The sequence below is a fragment of the Lissotriton helveticus genome, chromosome 5_1, assembly GCF_964261635.1.
Source record: "Lissotriton helveticus chromosome 5_1, aLisHel1.1, whole genome shotgun sequence".
Classification (NCBI taxonomy): Eukaryota; Metazoa; Chordata; class Amphibia; order Caudata; family Salamandridae; genus Lissotriton; species Lissotriton helveticus.
Genome location: NC_136065.1, coordinates 1721036529 through 1721064310, shown reverse-complemented (window position 1 = coordinate 1721064310; position 27782 = coordinate 1721036529). Strand labels below are relative to the sequence as shown.

Below are 27782 nucleotides of genomic sequence, written 5' to 3'. Positions count from 1 at the left end.
ATTCGGCCGTTACCGACCGGTATTTTGGCTCCTACATCTGGCCCTAGTGTGTGGATTTGCTTATTGTGAGAGACCAGAATGCAGTCACTGAAAGTGAAATTAACCAGTGGATGAAGGAGGCTGACCCATGAGCCCATGCTGTTTGCAATAGTGGGCGGAAGCAAAATGTGAATGGCACAAAAACAGACCAATGGATGAAGAGATGTGGCTGAGAGCCCCTTTAAGTAAGCATAATATAAATATATTTTAGCAAAATCTAAATTTCTTGACTAACACCAGACCTATAAAGATATAACACATGTTTTTCCCAAACATTTGGTCAGAGGCAAAAATGGTTGACATATTGTTGTGCAATTTAGCGTACAGTTCACTACCCACACAGGTATTCTATACTTTTAATTTTACACATGTAGGCATTCTCTGCTACATGTCAGAAGAGAGATTGAGGAACATTTTGCTAGACAACGTAACCACACTCGTTCAACTTAGAATGAATTCACCATCAAATATAAATGCATGCCTAAACATTTCAGGGCACATATATTACACCCCAAAATTCAAAAGCTGCCACAGCTGTTAGAAAGGTGCCATCAACGTAGTTTTAAAAGAAATGCTGCTGGAAGAAATGCCAAATTAATAAAAAAAAAATACCTGCATGAAAAACGAATCATAAATTAAATTAGGAAACATTTGCAGTGCCCCACATTCAACATTCATACTAAATACTCATATCTGGAGCTAGGAGATTATGCGTAGGTTTGGTTTATTGCGTATGTAATTTCTTACAACAGCCAGCCATAGATTTCAGTGGTTTGATAAGGATATGTCATGAATTACTCCAATACAAATGCATGGACGTGACGTACAATACAACTGCGTTTTGCGTACACATTGTTTCAAAGTTATTTCCGTATAACAAATGTCATTGTCAACAACAGACAAATTCAACAGGGGACATTTCAGGCTAGACACAGTGGGGCAGAAATACCTAGCCATAACTTCATCTTTGCAAGGGGCACATGATTGTTCTGCATATACGGATGGGGGATTACTTGAATTATGAGTTAATACATAGTGTAACGAAGAATCGGACTGATTATGATGGCTTTTAAGGGGTTCTGATTAGCCAAAGGAAAATGTTCTAATACACTGGCGAAATTCTCGTAATTTGGGGGTTTGTACGTTTACGATTTTATGCCACAATAGGTGAGTAGTGTGGGAGTGCCTTTTGTAAGCAGCAAGTGTGATGTTTGCTACTTTTTTAGGCACAAAAATGTGTCCTTCAGTCAAAAATTACCACAAAATCCAATTTCCTACTAAAATATAGTGCAAAATGACAGATTTGTGTTTGTGTAATTAAACTTAATTACACTTAGTTGTCTCTAAACTCCATGAAAATTACGTGAATTGAACACACCCCCTAGTACTGATGCAGCTTTGTGAGGACAAGGTGAGTTATAGCTCGGTTTGGTCAATTCTCTGGGTTCAACTGTGAAGAACTGGCTCTGATTTTCACCAAGAACAATGCTCATTTGGCAATGAAGCTCAAACCTACTAGAGAGTGTGTGTGACTTTCATACTTACAGTCCTTACTTTTCCACAGGTGGATTCTCAAGGAGCTATCATGATATTTCCGAGGCCAATTCAACCACAAGAACAGAACAATTTGATAAAACACACTTTGCTGGTAGAACAGAATGGTTTAAAGAAACCTCCATTTGAGCCAAGACAACCCTGGAATCCTGCTGGACATGGAAAGTTACACGTAAGGCCAATCTTACCGCTAACACACTACTGTTACCATATCTACGGTTTTCTACAAGCTGTTACATGCCAAGACTACAAATCTAAACTAACATTGAATCAACAAATTACATAAATATATGAGAAAACAGCAAAGCTAAAACGAACTCATGACAATGTGAAGTGCAAATGGCTCGTCAATTTCCACAGAAAATACACCCATGCAAGATAAAACTGAAGAGGCTACCAAGAGTGTTAAAAATACCTCTCAAACAAACATGTCTCAATGAGGTCTCCAACCAAACAAGGTACATCTTTTTGACATTTCTCAAGAAATACCTTTTCGTGATTACCTGAAAAGCAACACCGCATCCATCACTGCAAAATTGGGACAACCTTCTGGAATATTTTGATTCTAAAACAGCTACATTTCATTGCTACATTTCCAGCAACCCTGCAACTTCCCACCTAAACCTCACACTTCTTGTGCCTAAAACCACTTTCTCAAATTTCAGGCTGTACACAGAGGCCTAGTTCTGTACCTGATTTTGATTAGTTCCTGCATTTATCCTGATACCTTGAAGGGCAGATCACACACACCTTTGTTTGATGACAGCATACATGCGTTTAATACATGGAGCGACAGTGGTGGCATAGTTTGTTTTGCAAATTAATAGGGTGACTAACCCTTTTATTCTGAATCACTGGAGAGGCGGCCTACTGCCTCACATGTGTTAAGTTCTACTTACATGCACCTATGTGATTTCTTTCTTAAGGGAAATGTCCTAGTGGATATACTCCCACCTTTCTAAATGACTAGTTCCACTCCTGCGTGTTAGGATTCGCTTACCTTTCTGCCATACTGGGATATGTGTATATCTGCATAGCATGCAATTTTTTCATTGTACATAGTGATTGCTTAAATTGCATTATACTTGTCCTGATGAAGAAGCATTGACTTCTTTTTTGGGTTGATACCTCTTCATCATTCACCTTTTGAACGGCGCAAAGCCCCTGTTAAATAAGCGTAGGTCATGTCAGTGACAATGTACCAACACTTTATTGTGTCCTGAAAATTATCCTGAAGGAAGCATTGTCTCTTTCTTGCACTACAGTGTGAAATCTGCAGCAAACAGTAGACTCATCAGAGAATACAGCAGCAACAACAACATTTGCTACCACATCAAGAACTTCTGCAGCATTAATAACTTCCACCAAATCAGTGACCAACGCTTCTGCAAAAATAGTGACCACAGCTCAGAATGAGCAGAATCGAACAACTGCTTTAGCAACAGTTGATAGCAAGGCTGAGGCAACGGCACTGAGCACAAAATGTAACCATAGCATGGACACAACCAAAATGACAGCATCCCCAACAGCAAGAACACTGCAGCAACAATAGCTTCTACCCTAGCATGGATGGCATCTGACTGCAAGGTGGTGACTATACCAGTTACCACAGCTGTACATGCTGAAACAAGAGTAGCCAATAGGTCTCACCTTTGGGACCTTATAGGTGTTTAGCTATGAAGCACATTATCCTGGGTGCTGTGCCACCAGGGAGTGAAGAGATAAACAATTACTACACACTGGGTTATGCAGTGTGATTCAGTAACACATGCTTGCCTCAGGAAAAATGTATGGACACATTTCAAGGCTTTTTAATGCACAGATAGAAAAGACAAGTGCCTCGATGCATGTCAACAGCACTATAGTATTATGTGTGCCATTAACTGTGCTGAAAGGTTAGGCTGCTGAAGATCCGGTGACTAAGGCTCACTAAAGTAACAAGCAGTGAAGAGGAGGGGTTTGGGGGAAGTCCTCGCACTTTGAAGTCAGAGAAAATTAAAGAGGCGATTTTGAAAACTGCGCCTGAATCTTATGACATTTCATCTTGGTATTTGAACGGAACAGGGAGTTTAAGTGACTAGCGCCAAAGCGTAACCATCGATGATGGGCATACAGTGACAAGAGCAGGAATCAATAAAATAATAGTCCACCAAATGAACACATAAACACAGAATCCTAATGTTACCAGTAATTGGGTGGTGCTCTGTGGGAGGAAACCAAACACAAAATAGAGGGACAAAGAGGAAAGATGTACTACTAGCAAGCAAGCATGTTTTAACAACAATTGATGAGATGAATAAAAAGGCAAAGGGTGGGCTTAAGCCGATGGAGAGAATACAGCATGTCTCAAAGAGACGGCACATGCGCTGCGTAGGCTTGACCTAAAAAATAAAGGAAGGTATATATGCAATGCTTAGAATAACTCCAGCAAAAGGAAAATACCTTAGGCTGTCTCCCAGTCCATTGTTATTTTATACTATCACAGACAGATTCCTGATACACACAAAGCAGGCTTGCTAATGATGGAATATTCTAGTCGAACTGCTGTAGCATGCCCCTCCTGAGTGAGATTTCAAGGTATGCAAGTTCAGTTCTGGGCTGTTGGAACTTATCATTGCACCTCAGATTCTACGGCATAGTGAATACAGAACAAATGTCTGAGTATGAATGTTGTACTTATGGTATCTACAAAGAATAATAAATAGGCATTGATTAGTAAAGCCAATCGGTTTGACTTTAATGTGAAAACTTGCCTCTTTCTGTAATTTCTATGTTTGTCACCTGTGTTTCCATGAGCCATAGTGTGTATCTTTTTTTAAAATATTTTGTTGGTATGTTGTAATGTGCCATTAACATGTTTATCCTTAAGTCAGTATTCTGACCTAGGTTTCAGAGCTGGAATAAAAAATTAGATATGCAAGGAAAAAGTTAGACTTTTTTGGCAACAACATATAACTCACTTGAAAAATCGGTACGAGAATGAAGATTTTTCTCCGATCTAGGAACTACATTCACTTCCACAATGACATACCCTGTATTAATTAATGTTTTCATCACAAACTGTTCATCAACCTGTAGACTTGGAACTTTGTTACTTCCTATCATGAAAAAGGTGCAGTTGAGACACACAAACATTACCAGAATGCCTCCACTTTTTAACAATTCAGAGATATTTTTCAGGGCACAGCAGTAGGTTTCTTTGTCAGGACATAGACTTTCTAAACAATGTACCACATACAGACAGTCTACTAGAGGTAGGACTTCAGGAAGCAATGGGTTCTTTGCAGTGATATCACACTTTACTACATGTGTTATTTTTCCTCGCAATTCATCTTCTTTGTTTATCCATTGGTTCCTAAAAACAAAAGCATACATTGATGCATAAATAATATTATTGAGTAAATGTATTCATGTAGATTAATTACATTAGTAGTCAGCACGGATTTCATAACATTGTCTAATCAATGTATGCATCATATAAGCACCATAGATAGATTTCAATGTCATATGAATTTACATACATCAGAAGTACAATAAACAAGACCCAGTATTAACCTGGCTCAATGACATGGACCTTGATGGCTTCAAACCCTCCAACATTCACTGAATACTAAGTTACTTGGATTCACCCTGGACACTTACCTCATCCTCAAGAAACATATTGCCAAATAAGTATACAGCCTGGTAACAGCTCTCTTGTCTAAAGAATATCAAACCAGTTTATTCGGATAGGGTCTTCAGTAAAAGCCCTCACACTCAGACATCCAGATGGTGGCACTCTATGACCTCCCACACTACACACTGGCACTCCTTAGGGCCATCCTAAATGTTGCCGCATGTCTCATTGAGGGCTAATGAAATACGATAACATCACCTCCATCCTGAAAAGCTCGCCGTCTTGGTGAATCTCAGCACAACCACAGCCAGTACACCATCAAACTGCAGACTAGCAAGTCTTAAAAAGCAAACAACAAGACAGCAGGCCTTTTCCAATCTATGCACCTAGGATATGAACAACATCCATGTATCCATCAGGAAAGCTCTAACGCTGCTCAAATTTAGGAAACATTTGATGACTCGTCCATTTAAAGAACACTACATCACAATGCATGAATGGTCTACAACTCTTCTTCCTCTCCTCTATTTGTTTGCTTTATGTCAGTCTTTGACCTTGCACAGAGCTCCTCTGCATTTTAGATAGGCTCGCTCTATGGAAATATCATATACATACATAGATGGACCACGAATGGGAAAATCCAGACCTGTATTCGGCCACTTTGGTAAATCATGCAATTATGTACTGAGCTTGTCTTTCAATTGTAGTGGATTGAGTGAATCAAGGGAAATTCAGCTGTGAGACTTAACATGGCCTCTCTATCATTCTGTGGAATAGGTATGCTACAGGACACAGGAGCTTCCACAATGGAAAACATCCTTTACAACAAAACTTTAACAACGCAGTGCTTTTACAACGCAGGTTTTACAACAAAAACCATTACAACGCATTGCACTGGGGGGCGCTCTAGGATAGGAAATAGTTTTAATTTACTATCCAACACCTTCTCTACTATTCACGGGGACTGGAGTTGGAATAGTAAATTAAACTATTCACTATCCAGCACCCCAAAGCGCTATGCGTTGTAACAGCATGCGTTGTAAAAACTGCGTTGTAACAGCATGCGTGGTAAAAGCATGCGTTGTAATGTCATACATCCTTCCACAATAGTACCCATCTAGGATAATGATGTTATCATGATCATATATTTTTCAAAGCAGAGACCCTTTACATTTTTTGTGTACAAACTTGTATTATTGAATATGCTACAAGTAAATAACTGTGATTCTCTCACAAGCAATATTCTAGCATGCTTTAATGAACTACATGTTTGACATCAGTCATGTAAGCTAACATGTTGGCTGATTTTTGCTTATGTCTTTATTGTTTCTTTGCATGTGTGCTGCAATTACAATATATAAATATGTAGAAAAAGCTTATGGTCCTAAACACAAAGGTAAATATATGCTTTTGTGTACGTTTAAACTTTTAGGCTATTCACAAATAGTGGAGACTCCACAGTCAGGGAGAAAACTCTGTACAGAAAAATATACATCAGTCTTAATAGGCATGTTTAATTTACATAGAATCCCTCGTAAATGGTACGACATGTACCTACCACCTGTAAATTAATGCTACAATTTGGCTGCAGCACACATTGTGCCATTCACTTAAGTACAAACTTTGCAAAAACCAAAGGGGATGATGGACGGAGTGTTGAACATAGCAAGCACTCACCCCAGTGAACTGATCTGGGTTTAATCCAGCATCATTCTTTAGCACACTCCGTCAGACATGGCATATATACAAATCAGTCTGACCCTGTGCCTCATGGGAACAGTCCAGCTCAAATTACCAAACCATGTCTTCCCTGGACTGGATACAAGCATCCTGGGACCAGTTTCCGGTTCATACCCTCATTAGCCAGGCTATCTTGAATCCAGTCGGAAAGTGAGCAAGGGACCCACGTCTGGGTATACCCTGCCAACTTAAGGCGAACTTTGCAAAACCTAAGGGGATGATGGATGGAGTGTTGAACATTGCAAGCACTCTCCCCCAGTCAATGATCTGAGTTTAATCCATCATCATTCTTTAGCTCACTCCGCCACCCCAGTACAGACACGGCCATATGCAAATCAGTCTGACACTTTGCATCATGGGAACAGTTTTGGGTTCAGAACCCTCATCAGCCAGGCTATCTTGAATCAGCGGCAAAGTGAGCAAGTGTTTTTGCATTCACTTAAGTACAACATGTACCAGGACTGCCACTGCTGCCTGTGGCGCAGTTTTAAACTGCCACGGCAAGCTGATAAAATAAACATTTTGCCAGGCCTACACTTTCCTTTTCAATAATTGTAAGCCACCCCCAAGGTAGGCCCTAAAGGCCCCTAGGATATGGTGCATGGGAATTAAACAGTAGATGTCCTAACAGTGAAGCACTCTTACACTCATTTTCCACTGTAGCAAGGACTTCTCTCCCATAGTCTGACACTAAGGGGCTAATTTATTCATTGATGACATTTGATTAAGCGCGAACAAATGCCTGTAGGCGTCTCGGCGCTGCGACATCTGCAACAGATTCTCCAACTGCTTATGTATAATCTGAGATGTTACTGATTGAACAGCCAAGTTTTTAGCTGTTTACGGAAGGACCAGAGAGAGGTGCTATTCCGAATTGACTGAGGTAGGGTATTCTACAGTTTTGGGGCCGTAGCCAAGAACCGACGGTCTCCCCAGGAGATGGTCTTGGTACGAGGCACCACTAGGTCGTTGAGAGTGGTGGATCGCAGTACCCCAGGGGGACAGTAGGGAATCAGCTGATCTTTGAGAAACTGTGGTCCCTGTTTATGCAATGCCTTGTATACGATGCAGAGAGTTTTAAACTTGATCCGGCTTCTGATTGGGAGCCAATGAAGTTTTCTAATAGTGTCGGCCGCGGACTTGTGTTTGGGAATTCTGGTGAGTAGTCTTGCTGCCGCGTTTTGCATTGTCTGCATTTTATTGAATACCCTGGTCTGAGCATTGGCAAAAATACCATTGCAATAGTCCAGAGTAGACAGCACTAGGGAACTTACCAAGGTTTTCCCGGCGCTTTCAGGGAGGAAAGGAATGATTTTCCTTATTAGGCGCAGTGTATGAAAGGCTGAGGATGCTACTTGGTTAGCATGGGCAGCGAAGTTGAGATGATCGTCGAAAACAACTCCCAGATTCCTTACCTGAGAGGCGGGTTTAGGCAGGGTTCCGAAAGACGCAGGCCACCAAGCGGGGGACCAGCTTGGAGTGAGTTGTCCAAATATGACAACCTCCGTCTTATCGGAATTGAGTTTTAGACAATTGGAGGCCATCCAGTCTCCAATTGCCAGCATACCTCTTTTGGCCATTATTTTTGATGGCCAGGACTAACTGTGCGTCATCTGCATATGAGGTTAGGCTCATCCCATGTGCTCGAATGATATTGGCTAGGTCCGACACATAGAGATTAAAATGTGTCGGACTCAGGGATGAGCCTTGTGGGACCCCACATGGCAGAGACAGATTAGTCGAATGGAATGATCCCAGAGTGACAGCCTGAGTTCTGCCTGACAAAAAGGAGGCCAGTAGATCTTTGGCTGCTTGTTGAATGCCCATTTTTTTGACACGATCGACCAAGATCGAATGGTCGACCGTGTCGAAAGCTGCGGATAAATCTAGTAGCACCAATACTGCTGTTCCTCCTTGATCTCGGATGACTCTAATGTCATCCGCAGCTTTGATCAAGGCGGTTTCGGTGCCATGGAACTTACGGAACCCGAATTGGGTGCTATCCAGTAAGTGATGTTCCTCGATGAATTCAGATAACTGCGAATTCATCGCTTTTTCTGCAACTTTTGCCAAGAATGGAAGACTGGTTATCGGTCGATAATTTTTCAGGTCATCCTTGTCAAGATGTGACTTTTTTAGGAGTGGGTTAAGGAGGGTTTTGTTTTAGGATTTCCAGATAGATCCCTGATCTGAACATGCCATTACAGATTTGGGTGATGACAGGTATCAAGGTGTCCATAACTGGAGGAAGAATTTTAAAAGGGCATGGGTCTAAGGCTGAACCAGTTTTGATCGTAGAGATAATGTCCGCTATTTGGGCCTCTGTAATGTCTTTAAACTGTGTAAATAAAGACACAGGAGGTGTAGAGTTAATGGGCATTGGGGCGTTATTAGTGTTAGCAGAGAAAGCGGCGTAGATATCATTAACCTTAGTGAAGAAAAAAGTTCCCAATGCGTCGCAAAGGGATTGAGAGGGAGGAGGATTTAAGTCGGGGGAATTTCCTACTAACTGCTTGGTGGAATCGTAGAGCTGTTTAGTATAGTTCTTGGCTTGCTCTATCCGTTCACTAAAGTACTTCCTCTTGGCCTGAGCGATCATAACTTTATATTTAGCAAGCATCTCCTTATAACGGGTTTTGCTTTCTTCATTGTACGACTTCCGCCAATGCCTCTCCCTATTCCTACAAAGTTGTTTCTGGTTCCTAAGATCTTCGGTAAACCACGGAGCAGAGGGGGTCGATCTGTTTCTGGTTGCATGTTTAAGGGGTACAAGTGAATTAGTGGCAAGACCCATCCAGTCCAGAAATTGCTTGGTGGCTATGTTGGGATCAGTGGATAGTATAGGCTGGGAGTTGATAAAAAGAGTTTTTAGGATAGAACTATCTATATCTTTCCAGGCCTTAAAAGATTCGCGACTGAAGGTGGGTGCGTTGGCAGTAGGGGCTTCATTGGTGGTAATTGTGCCCAGAATTGCATGATGGTCCGACCATGTGAGTGGAAGGCTATCAGTTATGTGAAAGCCCTCAAGGTTGGAGAAGATGCCGTCCAGGATATGACCGCTGTCGTGCGTGGGGGAGTTGACCAATTGAGGAAGCCCTAGGGTGTTCATGCCTGATAGAAGGGAGGAAGTATCCCTATCTTCTAGTTTCTCTAAATGGAAGTTAAAGTCACCCAATACCGTTAGAGATTCTTCAATTGCTAAGGGTTCTAGGATGGTGCTAAAATCGGAAAGGAATCCTGACCATGCTCCAGGTGGTCTATATAAGAGTATTCCTCTAAAATTATCAGAGGGGGATAATTTAATAGCAAATTGCATGGCTTCACAAGAAGATGAGGGAATCAAGGACGTCCTGACAACGTAAGTGTCGCGAGCGATAATGGCTAGCCCGCCCCCTTTTTTGCGCTGTCTGTCCTGTCTGTAAACCTTAAAGCCACTAGGGACCGCGATAACTAAGTCTGGGTCTGATGTGCTGTCCATCCACGTCTCGGTCAAGAACAATACATCTATATTCCTGTCCTTTACCAAGTCTGCTATATCTTGCCTATGTTTTCCGAGTGAGCGGACATTGGTAAGTGCGATCGAGGTACTCATTGGGCTTTTCTTGTTCCTGGAAATGGGTGTTTTATTAACCAGAGGGATGATAGCCTTACAGTGGGGACAGGAATGTGTGGAAGGTACTGGGGTAAGAGCTGGGTCGAACCTAAAGCAATTGCTCGCATATGGTAAGCGCAATTTATGCAACATGATATTCGTATATTGAATAGTAGGGACAGTACTGTCTGGACCAGGGGTTCCCGCCATGGGCCCGGTCCAGACACGGATGGGCGCAGACGGGCTTGCCTTTGGCGCGCCCGCCCGCTGCACGGACGGAAGCTCATCATTTTTTATACGTTATGGAGGAGGGTGGGAGGCGTCCTACAGCTGGACCGCTACCCTTTCTTCTCCCTAAGATGGCGGCTACTCCCTTTGATTCCCGGCATCAGCGCCTCAATCGGCTGCGCTGGGGATGTGCTCAGGTGCAGGGAGCCTCGGTGCAACGCTAATCTGACACGCGAGGGTCCGAATGCTTGGTAGGTAAAAACGAGCAGTTAAGATATTTACAGTTTTTTAAAATGTTGTACCAGCAGAATATTGCGTAAGCAGTAGGGATAGATGGGAGAGCCCCCGGCTTCCGCCTCAGGGGAGAAAGTGCAAATGACTGAGTGTGAGCAGCAATTATCCCTTAAGTATTCTGGGAGGGTGGGAGGCGTCCTACAGCTGGACCGCTACTCTTTCCTCCCCCTAAGATGGCGGCTACCCCCTTTGATTCCCGGCGTCAGCGCCTCAATCGGCTGCGCCGGGGATGTGCTCAGGTGCAGGGGGCCTCGGTGCAACGCTAATCTGACACGCGAGAGTCCGAATGCTTGGTAGGTAAAAACGAGCAGTTCAAATATTTACAGTTTTTTAAAATGTCGTACCAGCAGAATATTGCGTAAGCAGTAGGGATAGATGGGAGAGCCCCCGGCCTCTGCCTCAACGGAGAAAGTGCAAATGACTCAGTGTGAGCAGCAATTATCCCTTAAGTATTCTGAGAGGGCGGGAGGCGTCCTACAGCTGGACCGCTACCCTTTCCTCCCCCCTAAGATGGCGGCTACCCCTTTGATTCCCGGCGTCAGCGCCTCAATCGGCTGCGCCGGGGATGTGCTCATGTGCAAGGAGCCTTGGTGCAACGCTAATCTGACACGCGAGGGTCCGAATGCTTGGTAGGTAAAAACGAGCAGTTAAGATATTTACAGTTTTTAAAAATGTCTTACCAGCAGAATATTGCGTAAGCAGTAGGGATAGATGGGAGAGCCCCCGGCTTCCACCTCAGGGGAGAAAGTGCAAATGACTGAGTGTGAGCAGCAATTATCCCTTAAGTATTCTGGGAGGGCGGGAGGCGTCCTACAGCTGGACCGCTACCCTTTCCTCCCCCTAAGATGGCGGGTACCCCCTTTGATTCCCGGTGTCAGCGCCTCAATCGGCTGCACCGGGGATGTGCTCAGTTGCAGGGAGCCTCGGTGCAACGCTAATCTGACACGCGAGGGTCCGAATGCTTGGTAGGTAAAAACGAGCAGTTAAGATATTTACAGTTTTTTAAAATGTCGTACCAGCAGAATATTGCGTAAGCAGTAGGGATAGATGGGAGAGCCCCCGGCTTCCGCCTCAGGGGAGAAAGTGCTAATTACAATTACGGGGAGGATGCCATCGACAGCCTGTCGGTGCCGGTCTCCTCACCATCGTAACCAACGTTACCGCCTGCCACATCATTATTATTATTATTATTTTTTTAGTTTTATATAGCGCGTAGTAGACCCGAGACATCGGGTATCAAAGCGCTTTACATAATACCAGTTTTGTTACAGAAGGACACTTTCATTTTTGTTAGGCACTGGTAGATTAAGTGATTTGCTCAGAATCACAGGATGTTAAGTGTTGTTGCCGAGACTCTAACCCGGATCCCCAGCTTTGAGAGTGACCACTCTAGCCATAAGGCTACATCCTCTCCCAAACATTGATAGAGTGAACTCCTTCTGGACAAGAATAAACAAACTGAGCTACTGGTTGCCTAACATGATGGTAGCTTAGTGAACTCACACCTAGTGTGTTGCGTCCTAGGATTTATTTCCACCATATCTCATAGATATACTGGGAATATGACATTAGAGTTGGTGGGACAATTGGCTAGAACCCGTAGATGGGATCACCCAACCATATACTGAAAGCTCATTAGTGTATAGCATTATGTTTTGCTGTTAGCCTGAAGTGCATCTCTTTTTTATATATATATATATATTACCTACTGGCGGTCGCCAGTAGGTAGTTATAGTTAGGATTGGCTACCATAGGAAATCCGCAACATTCTATTGGGAATAACTCTAGCGCCGGCTGAGGAATTTGTGTGAAATTTTCAAAAATGTTGTCCAGCTCTGCTCCGCTCCTTTTCTGGAAGTTTCGGGGGGATTCGTGAAGTGGGGGCTGAGAAAAAAGGGGGGTCCCAAAACGTGTTTTCCCCATGTTAATTTCCATAGGACGGTCTGACAAGTCTACAGCACGAACCACTGAACGGAATTAAGCCAAACTTGGCAAAATTGTAGGGACTGGTACGCAGATGTGCCTTTGCTATATTTGCTGAAAATTGCTCCAGTGGTTTTTTTGAAAATTAACTTAGAAAACACATATATATCTATAGGCGCGCTCCGAGCGCTCACGGGTATGCGTACCGGAGAGCGCACCCGGCTTGCTACGGGAGTGCGCGAGCGGAAAGCTGATTGGCTGTCGGGTGTCTGTCAACATTCTAAACAGTCCGGAGAGTCCGCCATCTTGTGTCTCAGTAGAATCGAGACACAAGAGGTGAAAAAAGAAAGGGGGATATAATTAAAAGGGGGCAGTGTACACACCCACTGACCCCCTAGGTTTTCTGAGGGGAGCCTAGAAGGACCCTGAAGGGCAAAAAAATTATTATTTTTTTTTTAAAATTTTCGCGGGGTAAGCGCTGGGTGCGCTCCCGGGTGCGCTCTCCGGTACGCGCACCCTGAGCGCACCACGGGGAAAAACAGTGTAAAAAATAGAGTAAAAAAAATAATGTAGAGTGTTTAGAGGTAAGTTAGCTCTGAAAAGAGCTGTTGTGTTCATTGGGTGTTTTTTGTACCTACAAGTAGGTACCAATGCAGAGTCTTATATTCAAGAGGAAAACTCTATTCCCCTCATCTGTAAAATGCACACCATCTCTTCTATAGATGTCTTGCATGTTGTAACGCAAGTTGTTGTGGTAAATGGAACACATAGCATAGTCTCTGAGGGAAGCAGAAACAGATTTATTTACATGTTTCCTTGCTTTCTCAATCTGTGGACAAAATTGGTTGGACCAGTTCCATTTTTGCCTTTGGCATATATTAGAAAAAACCAAGGCAGTTTTTGGAAAAAGTGACATCAATTGCCCAAAGATGTCCTTTAAAAGCATTTCCAGACCTACCCCAGTCAAAGTGCCTAAGTCATTTCCACCACAGTGCACAATTATACGGTCGGGGTGTGGTAAATGCATAAAGGATTTTTCCAATCCATACATTGTTCACATTTGGTAAATCAAGATTGTAAATACCTCTGTTAGTTGCGTATTTTTGAGCCCAGTGGACATAGCTATGACCCACAAACCAGACTTTTGTCATTTTGAAGGTAGATGTGCTTCTAATCAGATGAGTTGTGGAAATGAAATGGCAGTTTGATTCTGAAAAAAAAGTGTTTAAGAATCAGTGCAGATGAATAAGTAGAAATGATTGGAGCTTTGTTATAAATCTCTACTGAAAATTAGGGTGCATGCCTTTTTTTTTAAAGAAGTCATTTCAATGGTTGAGAAAAAGTCATTTAAAGAAACATTGCATTTTATTAGCTAGTAGATTGAGAGGTCAAGCAGGCTTGATGGATTTTTTTGCAACATAGTAAAATGAACTTGTGAACTCTGTGCTGGTTTTAGAGGGAGTTACCATGGTTACTTGGTGAATGAGCACTGGGGGGAGGGGTGAATGTTATGTGAGTTTCAAAGTCTTGAAATCTTCAACCAATTAAAATGTGCAGTTTGGTTTTGAATTTGTGGGGGAACAATTTTTATTGGCTATGTGCAAGAATATGGCTCTGAAATCAGAAAGAATCTGTGCCATTACTGAAAGGCTCCCAGTGAAGGAAGCATTGTTCAGAGATTCTGCTTAAGAATATCTGTTGACTGTGACTGACACTGTTTGACATCTTTCAAACCATTTTTAAAGGTGAGTAATGATTCTTTTAAAATGATAGAGAGTTTAAAGATTTTTGACAAGTATCATAGTGTGTGTCTCTGTGAATTAAGGAATTATATGTTTACCTTTTGCCATAATGTTAGCTGTGTGTTTATAAGGTACACTTCTTTATAAATTGTTTTTTTTGCTTGGATTCAATGCTGGTTTGGAAATTGTGTAATGGTTTTATTGGTCTTGTAAATATGCTCTTTTTTTTGAAGCGCCTTGTGCAACCTTTAGCATGGGTGGAAGTAGTGAATGTATGGAGAGGGATAGGAATACCAGATAGAAAACCATATGAAATGGTGGGGAGATGCATAAAGTATTTCAGTAATGGTATCAAATGAGCTGGAATATAAAATAAAGAGGGGCCTATTCATAAGACTCTTGCGCAATTTTTTACATTGGTGCAAGCCGAAAATGCATGCAGAATGATAAAATATGCACCCAGACAAGAATATGAAATGCTGTGACAGATGTTAACATTGTGAGAGTCTACTTTATAAATATTTATATTGAGTTTTTAAGAAGCATATTGTGTTTTTGTATGGTGTATATTGGAAATGAATTTTGGAAATGAGTTAGGTTTCTGCTTTGCTTTGTAGTGGTCATTTAAATGGGTTGTGCTCTGTGTTAAAAACGATTTAGTATGGAAAATGTTTTCTGGTAAAAAGTCTGGTATATATATATATGCTTATATATAGGTGGCCTGTTTTTGGCGAGTAGAGACAGTGAAATATTATGAGCAGAGACACATATACTGCTTGCAGAGGCAGAGATGGTAATTTACATGTAATATGCTGCTCATGTGTTTAAGTTGACATTGTGAGTCAAGCTTCATTTGAAATGGATCTGGCTGAATAATATGCTTACTTGATGTCTTAAAAAAAATATGGAAGTACATGTTTTTTAAAGACATGGTATATTACATGTGACATTCTGGTCATCTGCCTAACATCACACTGATGGGTGAATGAAGCTTCAGTCATAGTGTTATTTTAGGCACATGAGCAGGATGTTATATGTAATGAGAAATTAATGTTATGTATTGCTTACATATAGGTGGCATGTTTTTGGGTAGTAGAGACAGTGAAATATTATGAGCGGAGACACACATACTGCTTGCAGAGACAGAGATGGTAAATTGCATGCAACATGCTGCTTATGTGTTTAAGATGACAATGTGAGTCAAGCTTCATTTTAAATGAATCTGGGTGAATAATATGCTTACTTGATGTCTTTAAAAATATTGAAGTACATGTTTTTTAAAGACATGGTAGATTCCATGTGACATCCTGGTCATCTGCCTAACATCACACTGATGGGTGAATCAAGCTTCAGTCACAGTGTGATCTTACGCACATGAGCAGGATGTTACATGTAATGAGAAATTAATGTTATGTGTTGCTTATATATAGGTGGGCTGTTTTTGGCCTGTAGAGACAGTGAAATAATATGAGCAGAAACACACATACTGCTTGCAGAGACAGAGATGGTAGATTACATGTAATATTGTGGACATGTGCCTAAGATCACACTGTGAGTCAAGCTTGATTTTAAATGGATCTGGGTGAATAATGTGATTAGTTGATGTCTTTAAAAATATGGAAGTACATGTTTTTTTTAAAGTCAGTTAGGCTTTAGCATATGTACTAGTAGGGAATCTTAGGCAGCATTTCTGTTAGGCCTCTTACTTCACAAATAGGCTCTAAGCTGTGCACACAAGATCCAGGGTGTGCCGTTGAAATGAAAAAGGAATGTTATCTCTTGCTTATATATATGTGGTCTGTTTTTTGCCAGCATAGACAGTGAAATAGTCTGAGCAGTGACACCGAGGCCGAGATCTATTGCATTTTTTATCTTTTTTAATTTTTTAATTTATAAAGTTGCCATTAAAAGAAACCTTTAAACATATCTCTGGACCAGCATTACAAGCTGCGTGCGCAATCTTTGCCATAGCTGTGTGTTTATAAGCTAGATTTCTTTATAAATTGCGCAAGAGTCTTGTAAATATGTTCCTCTTTATCTTATATTACATCTCAATTGATACCATTACTGAAATACTTTATGCATCTCCAACACCATTTCATATGGTTTTCGATCTGCTATTCCTATCCTTCTCCATACATTCACTGCTTCTACCTATACTAAGGTTGCACAAGGCGCTTTAAAAAATGAGTATATTTACAAGTGTAATGAAACCATTACACAATTTCAAATTTTCATAATAATGAGCAAGTAGAGTGCTAACATTCTGAATTTATGGAAAATGTGTGACATATCTCAATGCCTAGTTGATGGAACGAAAGTAATCAAGCATTGAAAATGCAATTGATCTTGATGTTTGTAGAGACAGACATGGTACATTATATCTAAAATTCTACTAATCTGCCTAAGATCACACTGTAAGTGAAGCTTGATTTACCCATCATTGTAATCTTAGGCAGAGTCACACATACTGTTGACAGAGACAGACATGGTACATTTTATCTAACATTCTGATCATGTACCTAAGATCACACTGTGAGTGAAGCTTGATTCACCCATTATTGTGATGTTAGGTAGAGTCACATATACTGTTGGCAGGGATAGACATGGTACATTATAACTAAAATCCTATTAATCTGCCTAAAATCACACTGTGAGTGAAGCTTGATATAATGAGCAACTAGAGTGCTAACATTCAGAAATTATGGCAAATGTGTGACACATCTGAATGCCTTCTTGATGGAACTAAAGTAAACAAGCATTGAAAATACAATAGATTTGGGGTTATCTTAGGCACACATGCACCATATTACATGTAATCTACCATCTCTTTGTCTGCAAATAGTATAAATGTCTCTGCTGATATTATTTCAAAGTATTTACAGGCGAAAAACAGACAACCTATCTATAAACAAGACATAACATTAATTAGTAAATTATATTTAACATTGCGGAAGCGGTTTATAAGTATGCCAATGAAACCTTTACACTATCATTGGACCAGCATTAATGTCAAACATTCAGAATTTATGGCAAATGTGTGACACATCTGAATGCCTTCTTGATGGAACCAAAGTAAACAAGCATTGAAAATTCAATAGATTTGGTGTGATTTTAGGCACATGTCCATAATATTACATGTAATCTACCATCTCTGTCTGTGGAAACAGTATGTGTGTCTCTGCACAAATTATTTCTCTGTATCTACAGGTGAAAAACAGGCCACCTATATATAAACAAGATATAACATTAATTAGTAAATTAAATCTAACATTGTGCAAGCGGTTTGTAAATATGCCAATGAAACCTTTACACTATCTCTGGACCAGCATTAATGTCAAACATTCAGAATTTATGGCAAATGTGTGACACATCTCAATACTTTCTTGATGGAATCAGAGTAAACAAGCATTGAAAATGCAATAGATCTCGCCCTCGGTGTCACACATACTGTTGGCAGTGACAGACATGGTACATTATATCTAAAATCCAATTAATCTGTTTAAGAATATACTGTGAGTGAAGCTTGAAATAATGAGCAACTAGAGTGCTAACATTCTAAATTGATGGCAAATGTGTGACACATCTGACTGCTTTCTTGATGGAAGCAAGGTAAACAAGCATTGAAAATGCAATAGATTTGGTGTGATCTTAGGCACATATGCACGATATTACATGTAATATACCATCTCTGTCTGTGCAAGCACTATGTGTGTCTCTGCACTAATTATTTCTCTGTATCTACAGGCCAAAAACAGGCCACCTATATATAAACAAGATATAACATTAATTAGTAAATCGTTTTTGACACAAAGCAAAGCACATGGAATGTAAATGAGCCTTTTGTTGTATACTAGTGTTTATATTGTTTACTTATTGTAATTGCTACGTAATATGTTTGTAGTGGTGTATAATATGTTATTTTTTGTTTTCCACAGATTATAATCATCTATACAAACAAACAAAAAGATGCCTTTTAAAAGAAGAACAGAAAAAAATTATAAACGAAAAATAAGGTCTAAGGAAAAAGAAATTCAAGAACCAACCAAAATAAAATCTTCAGAGAAAAAGAAAAATGCTCCTGGTAAGCAAAGTAAAAATTTTCTGAGGAAGTTATTGAAACGTCAAGCAAAAAAAAGTTGTTTACCTAAGAAAAATGAAACACCTGTAATTTAAAAAAAGACAGTATATCCTTCTAAAAATGTTAGATGTGTACAAGGAGACAATATCTTGCAAAGCAATAGAAGAAGTAAACAAGTTTCTGACATTCGTAGACAAATGTTTTACAACAGAATTGTATTGAATTTATTAAAAAATATCAAAAGGTATAAAAAAAAGTCCGCTTTTTACAAGAAAAAAAAAATCACAGTTAAGATTGTGGATGAAGCATTTAAAAAGAAAAATAAATTGTTTTGTTTAGTAATTAATAGAATTCGTACACTTGATAAGATAATCAGTGTGTTCAAATCAAAATGTAAGTGGAGGAGAGTAATTAATCAAACTAATTTCTGTGATGTTTTTTCTGGAGAATGGAGGCATAGTTCAAGTTCTGAGCCATTTTTTAATGAAGAAAGTTACTTTCAAGATAATGATTTGGTGCATGCAGTTGACACCAGTGGTCAAGCATATGAGGTAAAGGACGGTTGTCCGGTTAAAAAAGAAGTGATTGTGCCTAGAAATACAGAAGAGGTATTAGCTGATGAAGTTTTAGGGAGATGTCCTAGGGCTCCAGTATATACATGGAATTGTAGTAGTATTTGTAGTGTCCGACAGGAATCAATTGATTTGTTTCGCAGTTTCTTACGGACATATACTAAGAAAAGTGTAAAACAAAAAATGAAAATTTTACAAGAGTTAGATCCTTGTAGAGTGAGAGAAAAAACAGGTTTGCAATGGCATTCACTGGCTTGTCTTTCAAGAAAAGTATGTCAGAGTGTTTTTCACCATTTTAGGATGTTAGCAGTGCATCATAATAAAGTGAGGAAATTAGTGAGAAGGTTGTACTATGCAAAAAGTCCAGCACTTAAACTAAAACAGCTAAACAGTGCTCTTTTGCATGGAACTGAATTAGATGTCAAAAACATTTGTGATGACATTGAGTTTTGTTACTTTGGTGAAAAAGAGGTTAGTGCAGAAATTGATACAGTAATAGAAGGTAATGTAGAAGAGAATGTAGATATTTTAAGTACAGAAACATTTGAAATGAAATTATAAAGTTTAAAGTGAATTCAAGTGAAAGGCCTAATTTTTCTTGTGTTTGTTGTCGACGGAATCATTATAAGCATCAGACTAGATTAGTTGATTTATATGTAAAAAGCGAAAAGATAAATAATAATGCGTGGAAGGATTTTGCAACTTTTTTGTTGGTTGAAAATTGTTTTGATCTGGGCTCTGATCAACGTATTTGTACATATTGCTATAATATATTAAATGAAAACAGAATGCCTGCTAGAGCTGTTCATAATAATGTGGAGATGGTAGACATCCCTTCTGAATTGATGGATTTAAATACTTGAGTCTATTCTGATTCAATGTGTGCATCCTTTTCAGGCTATTGTTCGCATGGAGCCTCAGACAGGGAAATTGCCTCCTTCAGATTTACAGAGAGGATTAAAAGGAACAGTTGTGTATTTGCCTCTAGATTTTAAGAAAAATATTGATACAATTGGTGTCGAAAAAGTAGAAGAGGAACCTCTGGTTATTCTAGTTAATAGTGTTCCGACAAAAAGTAAGAAAATCTGGCAAGAATTAGTGGATGTTAGGAAAGTCAAGAAGGCAACGTTGTATTTGGTAAAAAATAATCAGTATTATAGAAATGTGTATGTCGGAGATGAGGAAACAACTGCACAAGGCGACACTGATGTCTCTGCTGGACAAATAGAAAAAGTTGATGTCTCTAGAAGTGAAGAAAGTTATGAACATTATAGTGTTCATCCATTGCATTCCAAAGAAATAATGGGGAATGCTATTGACTTGTTTCAGATGAAAAAAGCCGAAGGAAGTCCCATTAGTGTATGGGAAGAAAGTTTGGAAGCTCGTTGTTTTCCACAGTTATTCCCAACAGGTAAAGGTGGACGATATGATGACCGACCTGTTCAAATTCCTGCATCTGAATACTGGACTTCAAGATTATATGCAGAAGATCCAAGGTTTCGTCAATGCATTCCATATTTGTTCCATCTACTGTTCGAGAATGACTTGTCTGGACTTTCCTATGCAGTAAATCATATACTGAAAAGTGGAGCACATCTACGAAATGTTTTGGCAAGGGATTTTATGGATAAAGTCAAACTGCAAGACAGTGTTTTGGAATCTCAGCTAATTAATCTCATGGCATGTCAGCGTGGTACTAACGAGTATTGGTACCGTCGTCATGGGGAATTGAAATGTATGCTAAGAAACCTAGGAACTCCTACATGGTTCCTCACTCTTAGCTGTGCTGAGTATGCTTGGGAAGACTTACTTGAATTTCTACGAGAGGCAAATAAAAACATTGAAAATATTGAATACAAGACACCTGGAGAACTGTGCTCTTTGGATCCAGTTAATGTATGCAGGTATTTCAATCATAGGTTTGAAGCTATGATGTCTTTTATTACAAACAAAAAAAATCCTCCGCTTGGAGAAGTGTTGGATTTCTCTTGGAGAAAGGAGTATCAAGAAAGAGGTGCTCCTAATATATATATGCTGCTATGGATTAAAGATGCACCTAAATTTGGCACAGATTCAGATGAGAAAGTGATGAGTTTCATTGAGCAGTATTCTACATGTGCTGTTCCGAAAAATACAGAAGAAAACAATTTAAGACAGCAAGTTTTACGCTTTCAAAGTCATCGTTGTGGGAAATACTGTCATCGAAAATACAAATCCAAGGACAAGTTCTACACGAAATGTCGTTTTGCATTTCCACGTCCAGTAACATCGAAAGGAAGTGTCAACAATTTTATGTCTTCTCTGCAACATACTGTGACAAGAAAATCACCCAAAAATACATACAACCTAAGAAGAAATGAGGAAACCAGATTCATAAATGACTACAACCCAGTCATTTTATCCATGTGGAATGCTAACATGGATATTCAATATGTAGCTGACAACTCTATTGCTGTGGCTCGATATGTGACATCTTATATCACAAAATTAGAAAAGACAGAACTGAAAGAAATGTGGGAGGAAATTTCACATGAAAAGAGTCTAAGCAAGAAATTATACAGTTACAGTCTGAAGATGTTGTCGCCTCGAGAAATTGGGGCGTATGAATCTTCTGATCGGTTGTCATCAGCAAGTCTATATGCCAAGTCTAGAACTATCATTTGGGTGAGTCTAGGTCTTGCTGCAACATGAAACCGATTTTTGAAATCTGTACAAGAAATCGAGTATTGGGCGGAGAAAGAACCAGACAGTACAGATATTCTGAAGACGACAAGAAAATCACCCAAAAATACATACAACCTAAGAAGAAATGAGGAATCCAAATTTATAAATGACTACAACCCAGTCATTGTATCCATGTGGAATGCTAACATGGATATTCAATATGTGGCTGACAACTCTATTGCTGTGGCTCGATATGTGACATCTTATATCACAAAATCAGAAAAGACAGAACTGAAAGAAATGTGGGAGGAAATTTCACATGAAAAGAGTCTAAGCAAGAAATTATACAGTTACAGTCTGAAGATGTTGTCGCATCGAGAAATTGGAGCGTATGAATGTTCTGATCGGTTGTCATCAGCAAGTCTATATGCCAAGTCTAGAACTATCATTTGGGTGAGTCTAGGTCTTGCTGAAACACGAAACCGAGTTTTGAAATCTGTACAAGAAATAGAGTATTTGGCGGAGAAAGAACCAGACAGTACGGATATTCTGAAGACAAACATGTTGGATACATACTATCCAAATAGAAGTACTCACCTTGAGAACGCGTGTCTCTGTGAAGTTCTGCAAACCTACCTTTTTAAAAAGAACATCACAGAAGACATCAATAAAGGTATATATGCTGTCATTGGATGTGAAGGCTGTTTAGTAAAACAAAGAAAAGGCCATTTGATTAATCATCGAAAATTGAGTTGTGATTCTCCAGACAAAAGGGAATTTTATTACTTAGCTCTTTTACAACTCTTTAAGCCTTGGCGTAGAGAAGAGGATCCACTTGGAGATTTTCTTACTTATGAAGATTCGTTCAATGCAACCAAGGATACAATAGAATGTCCTGTTTTTTCAAATTATCTGCAAATGTTAAACGAGGAAATACAGCAAGAAGCTACAATTGCAGCAGAGATTGCCAGAGACAGTTCTCAAGACAGTCAGAGTTCTGCTTCATTGAGTCAGGATCCACTAGGAGGACCAATTATATAAAATGAAGCTGCCACTGCCATGGAGGAAGTTGAAAGAGCCATGGAAAAAGCTCAGGAGGATGCAGTTGACTTAGAAGATTTGGAAAAAGAACTAAACGTTGAGCAGAGACAAATATATGACCAAGTCACACAACAAATTGAGCATGGTTTATCTCATGAGAAGAAAGAGTGCCCGTGTACATCATTTGTACCTATTCGACTGTATGTGAGTGGAGAAGCAGGAACTGGAAAAAGTTTCCTGATTAAAGCGATTGCAACATACTTGCAGAAAATAACGGAGTCATCGCTCTCTTGTATTGTTACTGCTCCAACTGGGTTGGCAGCACACAACATTAAAGGGATTACTTTACACCGCTTATTGATGCTGCCAGTGGAGCATGATAACAAATTACAATACCACAAGCTATCTGGACAAGCTTAATGTGAAGTTTCAAGAGTCGTAAAAAAATGAAACTTCTTATCATTGATTAAGTAAGCATGGTATCAAATGTAATGCTTGCTTTTGTGCATTTAAGAATGCAAGAAACTCTTAAAACAGACTATGATGTGTTATTTGGAGGCAAACACATCATTGTTTTTGGAGATTTACTGTAACTAACTCCAGTGAAAGGACAGCCAGTGTTTAAAATGCTTACGCATGAAGATACCAGGAAGTGCTTAGGAAGCATTGGAAATGTTAACATATGGCTAAATTTCAAATATGCAGAACTACTTCAAAATATGCAACAGGCAAAGGATGAAGACTATAAAAATATTCTACAAGATGTAAGAATTGGAAAACTAACTGAGCATGGCAAAGAAGCTTTACATGGACGATTAATTTCCATTTTGTTTACAAAGGAAAATATTGTGCCAGAGAATATTTTTAAGAAAATTTCTGAAAACAAATCCGTCATATGCTTGATGCCAACTCTGCAAGAATGTTCAATCTTTAACACCAAAATGTTAAAGTTGGAAAATCAAGAGATTGTGAAACTGGGAGCTATTGATAAAATAGAACATGAAGGAGCCACTATTATTTTGTCAGAAAAGTTGAAAACAAAATTGGATTCTTTAGAGAAGACAATATCTAAAACTGCTGGTATGGAAAAGACTCTGTATGCACCTGCAAATTGTCGTATAATTTTACGACGTAATTTACATGTGGAAAGAGATTTAGTAAATGGAGCAATGGGTCATGTTGTGGATTTTGTGAATTACCGAAATAGAGATGGAATTGAAATTATAAAAATTAAATTTGATGGTATTGAAGAAGTACAACAAATCACTCGTTGTTCTGCTCGCTTTTTGCTAGTGAAAGATGTATATGTCCGCAGAAAACAGTTTCATGTTTCTTTGGCATATGCAGTGACTATTCATAAATCTCAAGGTTTAAGTGTTGATAGTGCTTTGGTGAATGTTGGAAATTCTGTGTTCAAGGAGGGCATGGCATATGTTGCTTTATCTCGAGTCAGAACTTTATCTGGATTGTATTTGATTGATTTTGATGAGACAAAGATTAATGCAGATCTAAATTGTGTAAAAGAATATAATAGGTTAAGAAGAGAGTATGCTCCAAATTTACCTCAATATCCTCTTTTTGAAAAGCGTGTGGTAGGCCGAAAAAGAAGAAATGAGAAAAATTGTAGTGAAGTTGTAGCAAAAAGAAAAAAAGTAGATGAAACAGGAAATGGATTCAGTTAAAGATGTTGTTGGATTTCAGTTTGGAAATAGTTCTGGTGTCAACTGCTATGCTAATGTAGTGGTTAATGTTTTTTTTCTCCAAACTGTAAAAGAACAGATTGCTGAAAATTGTGATCAAACACTTTGTTGTTTATTAAATTCTCTATAAGAGAAATGTAGCAGTGATAGAACGAAAATACTGGCAGCTAGATTCATGAAAGACGCGTTTTGCGAGTCTATAATAGCGATTCATAAGGAATCGCTATTACAGACTCGCAAAACGGGATTCATGTAGTAATCGCAATATTTATTGCGATTCCCACTGCTTCCTTATTTGCGATTTCAAGGGTGGCAGGGTGTCCAAAGGACACCCTGTAGCACCCCATAAATGTAAATTTACACAGGTGTTGCGCACACACATGTCCAAAGGACATGTGTGTGTGTAACATGCAATTGAGAAAAATGCACTAAAGTGCTTTTTTTTTGTTTTTTCGCTATTTACCACGAAGTCAGACTTCGTGGTTAATAGCGACCAAAAATTGCGAATTCGCAATGTAGAAATGGTTAATGAATTGCATTTAAGGAATCTCAAATAGAGATTCCTTAAATGCATTTCCTCGCAAATGTGCGAATTCTTTATAAGCGAATTTTGCATTTGGGATGATGAATCCCAAGTGCAAAAATTGCACTCGCAAAGGGCCAGATTCTCAGAATCTGGCCCTTTGCGAGCGCAATTTCCTTTCATGAATCTAGCTGAAAGTGTTTCTGAAATTCGATACGTTTTAGACATATGTTCTGGTCTAAATCAATTTTCACAGAATATTCAGTAAGATTGTCAGGAATTTCTAATGTATATGCTTGTTGTTTTGCAAGATGAAGGAGTAGATGTAGAAAATCTTTTTGGCCTTACTTATAAATGGCAACATGACTGTGACAATTGCTCCTTTTCAGGTAGTACTGCAGTAGACACTGAAAGATTTATATATTTGACTTTACCAGACTGCAAATCAGTGTCTTTTAATAATCTAGTTAGAGCAGCAAATCAAAACATGGTCTGTAGTCAATGTAAATCTGAAATGCTATCAACTTTATTTTTAATAAGATATAGACAGTATGTTATTTTAATGTTCCAACGATGTAGACCTGATGGAACTAAATTGACAACATTAATTAAAAAATGTGTGGCTTCTTAATGATCAATTTCAGGAAGAACCTTTACAACTGCAGCAATTATTTACCATGATGGTCCTTCAACAACATCAGGACATTACACATGTTATTTAAAATGTGAAAAAGGTTGGAAGGTCTTTAATGATACTCAATTGACTTTCAAACAACGCTTGCCCTCTGACTTACTAAATTCTTACCTAGTGTTCTTACAACCGAAATTTTAGGGAAGGTAATTGGCCTATGAAGATTGCAGCAGTTAATATAACTTAGTTTGCTCTTCAAAATTACTTTCTGAATGAGACTGATGAAGGTAATAAAAAACATATAGTTCTCATAGAGATAGTATATGTTTATCATATAGTGTGTGCTGTGAGTATTATAGACTTTTTTAATAAAAAGTAAACTAGAGGTGGAAGTAAAAGTATTGTTTCATAGGTGCAAAAGATGTTGGAGCTTTTCTTTCAGAAAGTTGGGTAAATGAGACATTTACGAATACTCTGGACTAATTATTATTATTTTTTTTAATATATTTTTTATTTTCCAACTTACACACATTTGAACATTGTACAATATTAATCATTAATCATTGCATTAATTCATGCGAGTCATAGATATACATATATATACATATACAGGGAGCTACGGCAATGTTAGTAATGTTGGACCTATCAGCGGCTTTCGACACGGTCGACCACAAGATCTTGCTCGACCGTGTCGAAAAGAAAGCCATTCTTCTCACTGCAAGGGATCTTATTGCATCTTTTTTGGCTGATAGATCCCAGGCAGTCACCTTGGGCCCTTACCACTCAGCTAAGATGTCGCTCCCGTGTGGGGTTCCACAAGGCTCATCCCTAAGTCCGACACTATTTAATATATATGTGTCGGACCTTGCTAATGTCATCAAAGCATTTGGGATGAGCATAACCTCATACGCGGACGACACCCAACTCGTTTTAGCCATTAAAGACAACGGTCCTGAGGTGGCAGAGCGCTTCCAACGTGGAATGTTAGCAATTGGAGAATGGATGGCAGCGAACTGCCTTAAGCTGAACTCCGGAAAAACGGAGGTACTCATCTTTGGTCCCCTTTCTCCTGACTGGTCAGTGACCTGGTGGCCTGCAGCCCTGGGTGACCCCCCCAGGCCTGCCTCCAAGGTCAGGAATTTGGGCATAATTTTCGATGGTGACCTCAATTTTTTAGCACATGCAAATAAGATAGCAGCTACTGCCCATCATGAGCTAAGACTGATCAGAAAAATTCTCCCATTTTTGCCGGAATCTGCTGCCAAAACCCTGATCACTACCCTAGTACTATCGTCCCTAGATTATTGCAATGCATTGTTTCTGAATGCTCAGGTAAGGGTTACCACCAAGCTTCAAACTATTCAGAATGCAGCTGCTCGGCTGCTCTCGGGGACTCACAAGTTCTCTTCCATAGCTAACACCATTAGGAAATACCATTGGTTGACCATCGGCAACCGAATTAAATTTAAATCCTTGTGCATTGTATATAAAACAATGAACGACCCGGGACCTCAGTTTTTTAAGAACCAGCTTATACCTTATAAACCAGCCAGACAGCTTCGATCGGCTAATTTAAATCTATTAGTCACTCCACGATCAAAAACAGTTTCCTGGGGGGATCGTCGCTTCTCAGTGGCCGCATCCAAGCTATGGAACTCCCTACCTCAGCACATCAGGTTGTGCCCCTCCCTGCTACAATTTCGCAGGAGTCTGAAAACGTGGCTTTTTGACCAATAATTAGTCAGCACCTGATGAGTAAGCGGTAGGCCTAGGGGAATTTCAGCGCCGAGACGCCTACGGGTATTCGCCGCGCTCAACAAATGCCAAAAATAAATAAATAAA

The 27782-nt window shown here is 39.5% G+C and overlaps 1 protein-coding gene across 1 annotated transcript in view; it reads right to left on the bottom strand.

The window, feature by feature from the left end:
- Positions 1–251: 251 nt before the first annotated feature.
- The window catches only part of LOC144755768 (nicotinamide N-methyltransferase-like), a 157339-nt gene continuing 129808 nt past the window's right edge, over positions 252–27782 (bottom strand). The window contains exon 3 of the mRNA XM_078644989.1: positions 252–4948. Coding sequence (XP_078501115.1) covers positions 4522–4948 — 427 coding nt within the window. The 3' untranslated portion in view covers positions 252–4521. The remainder of the gene's footprint in view (positions 4949–27782) is intronic.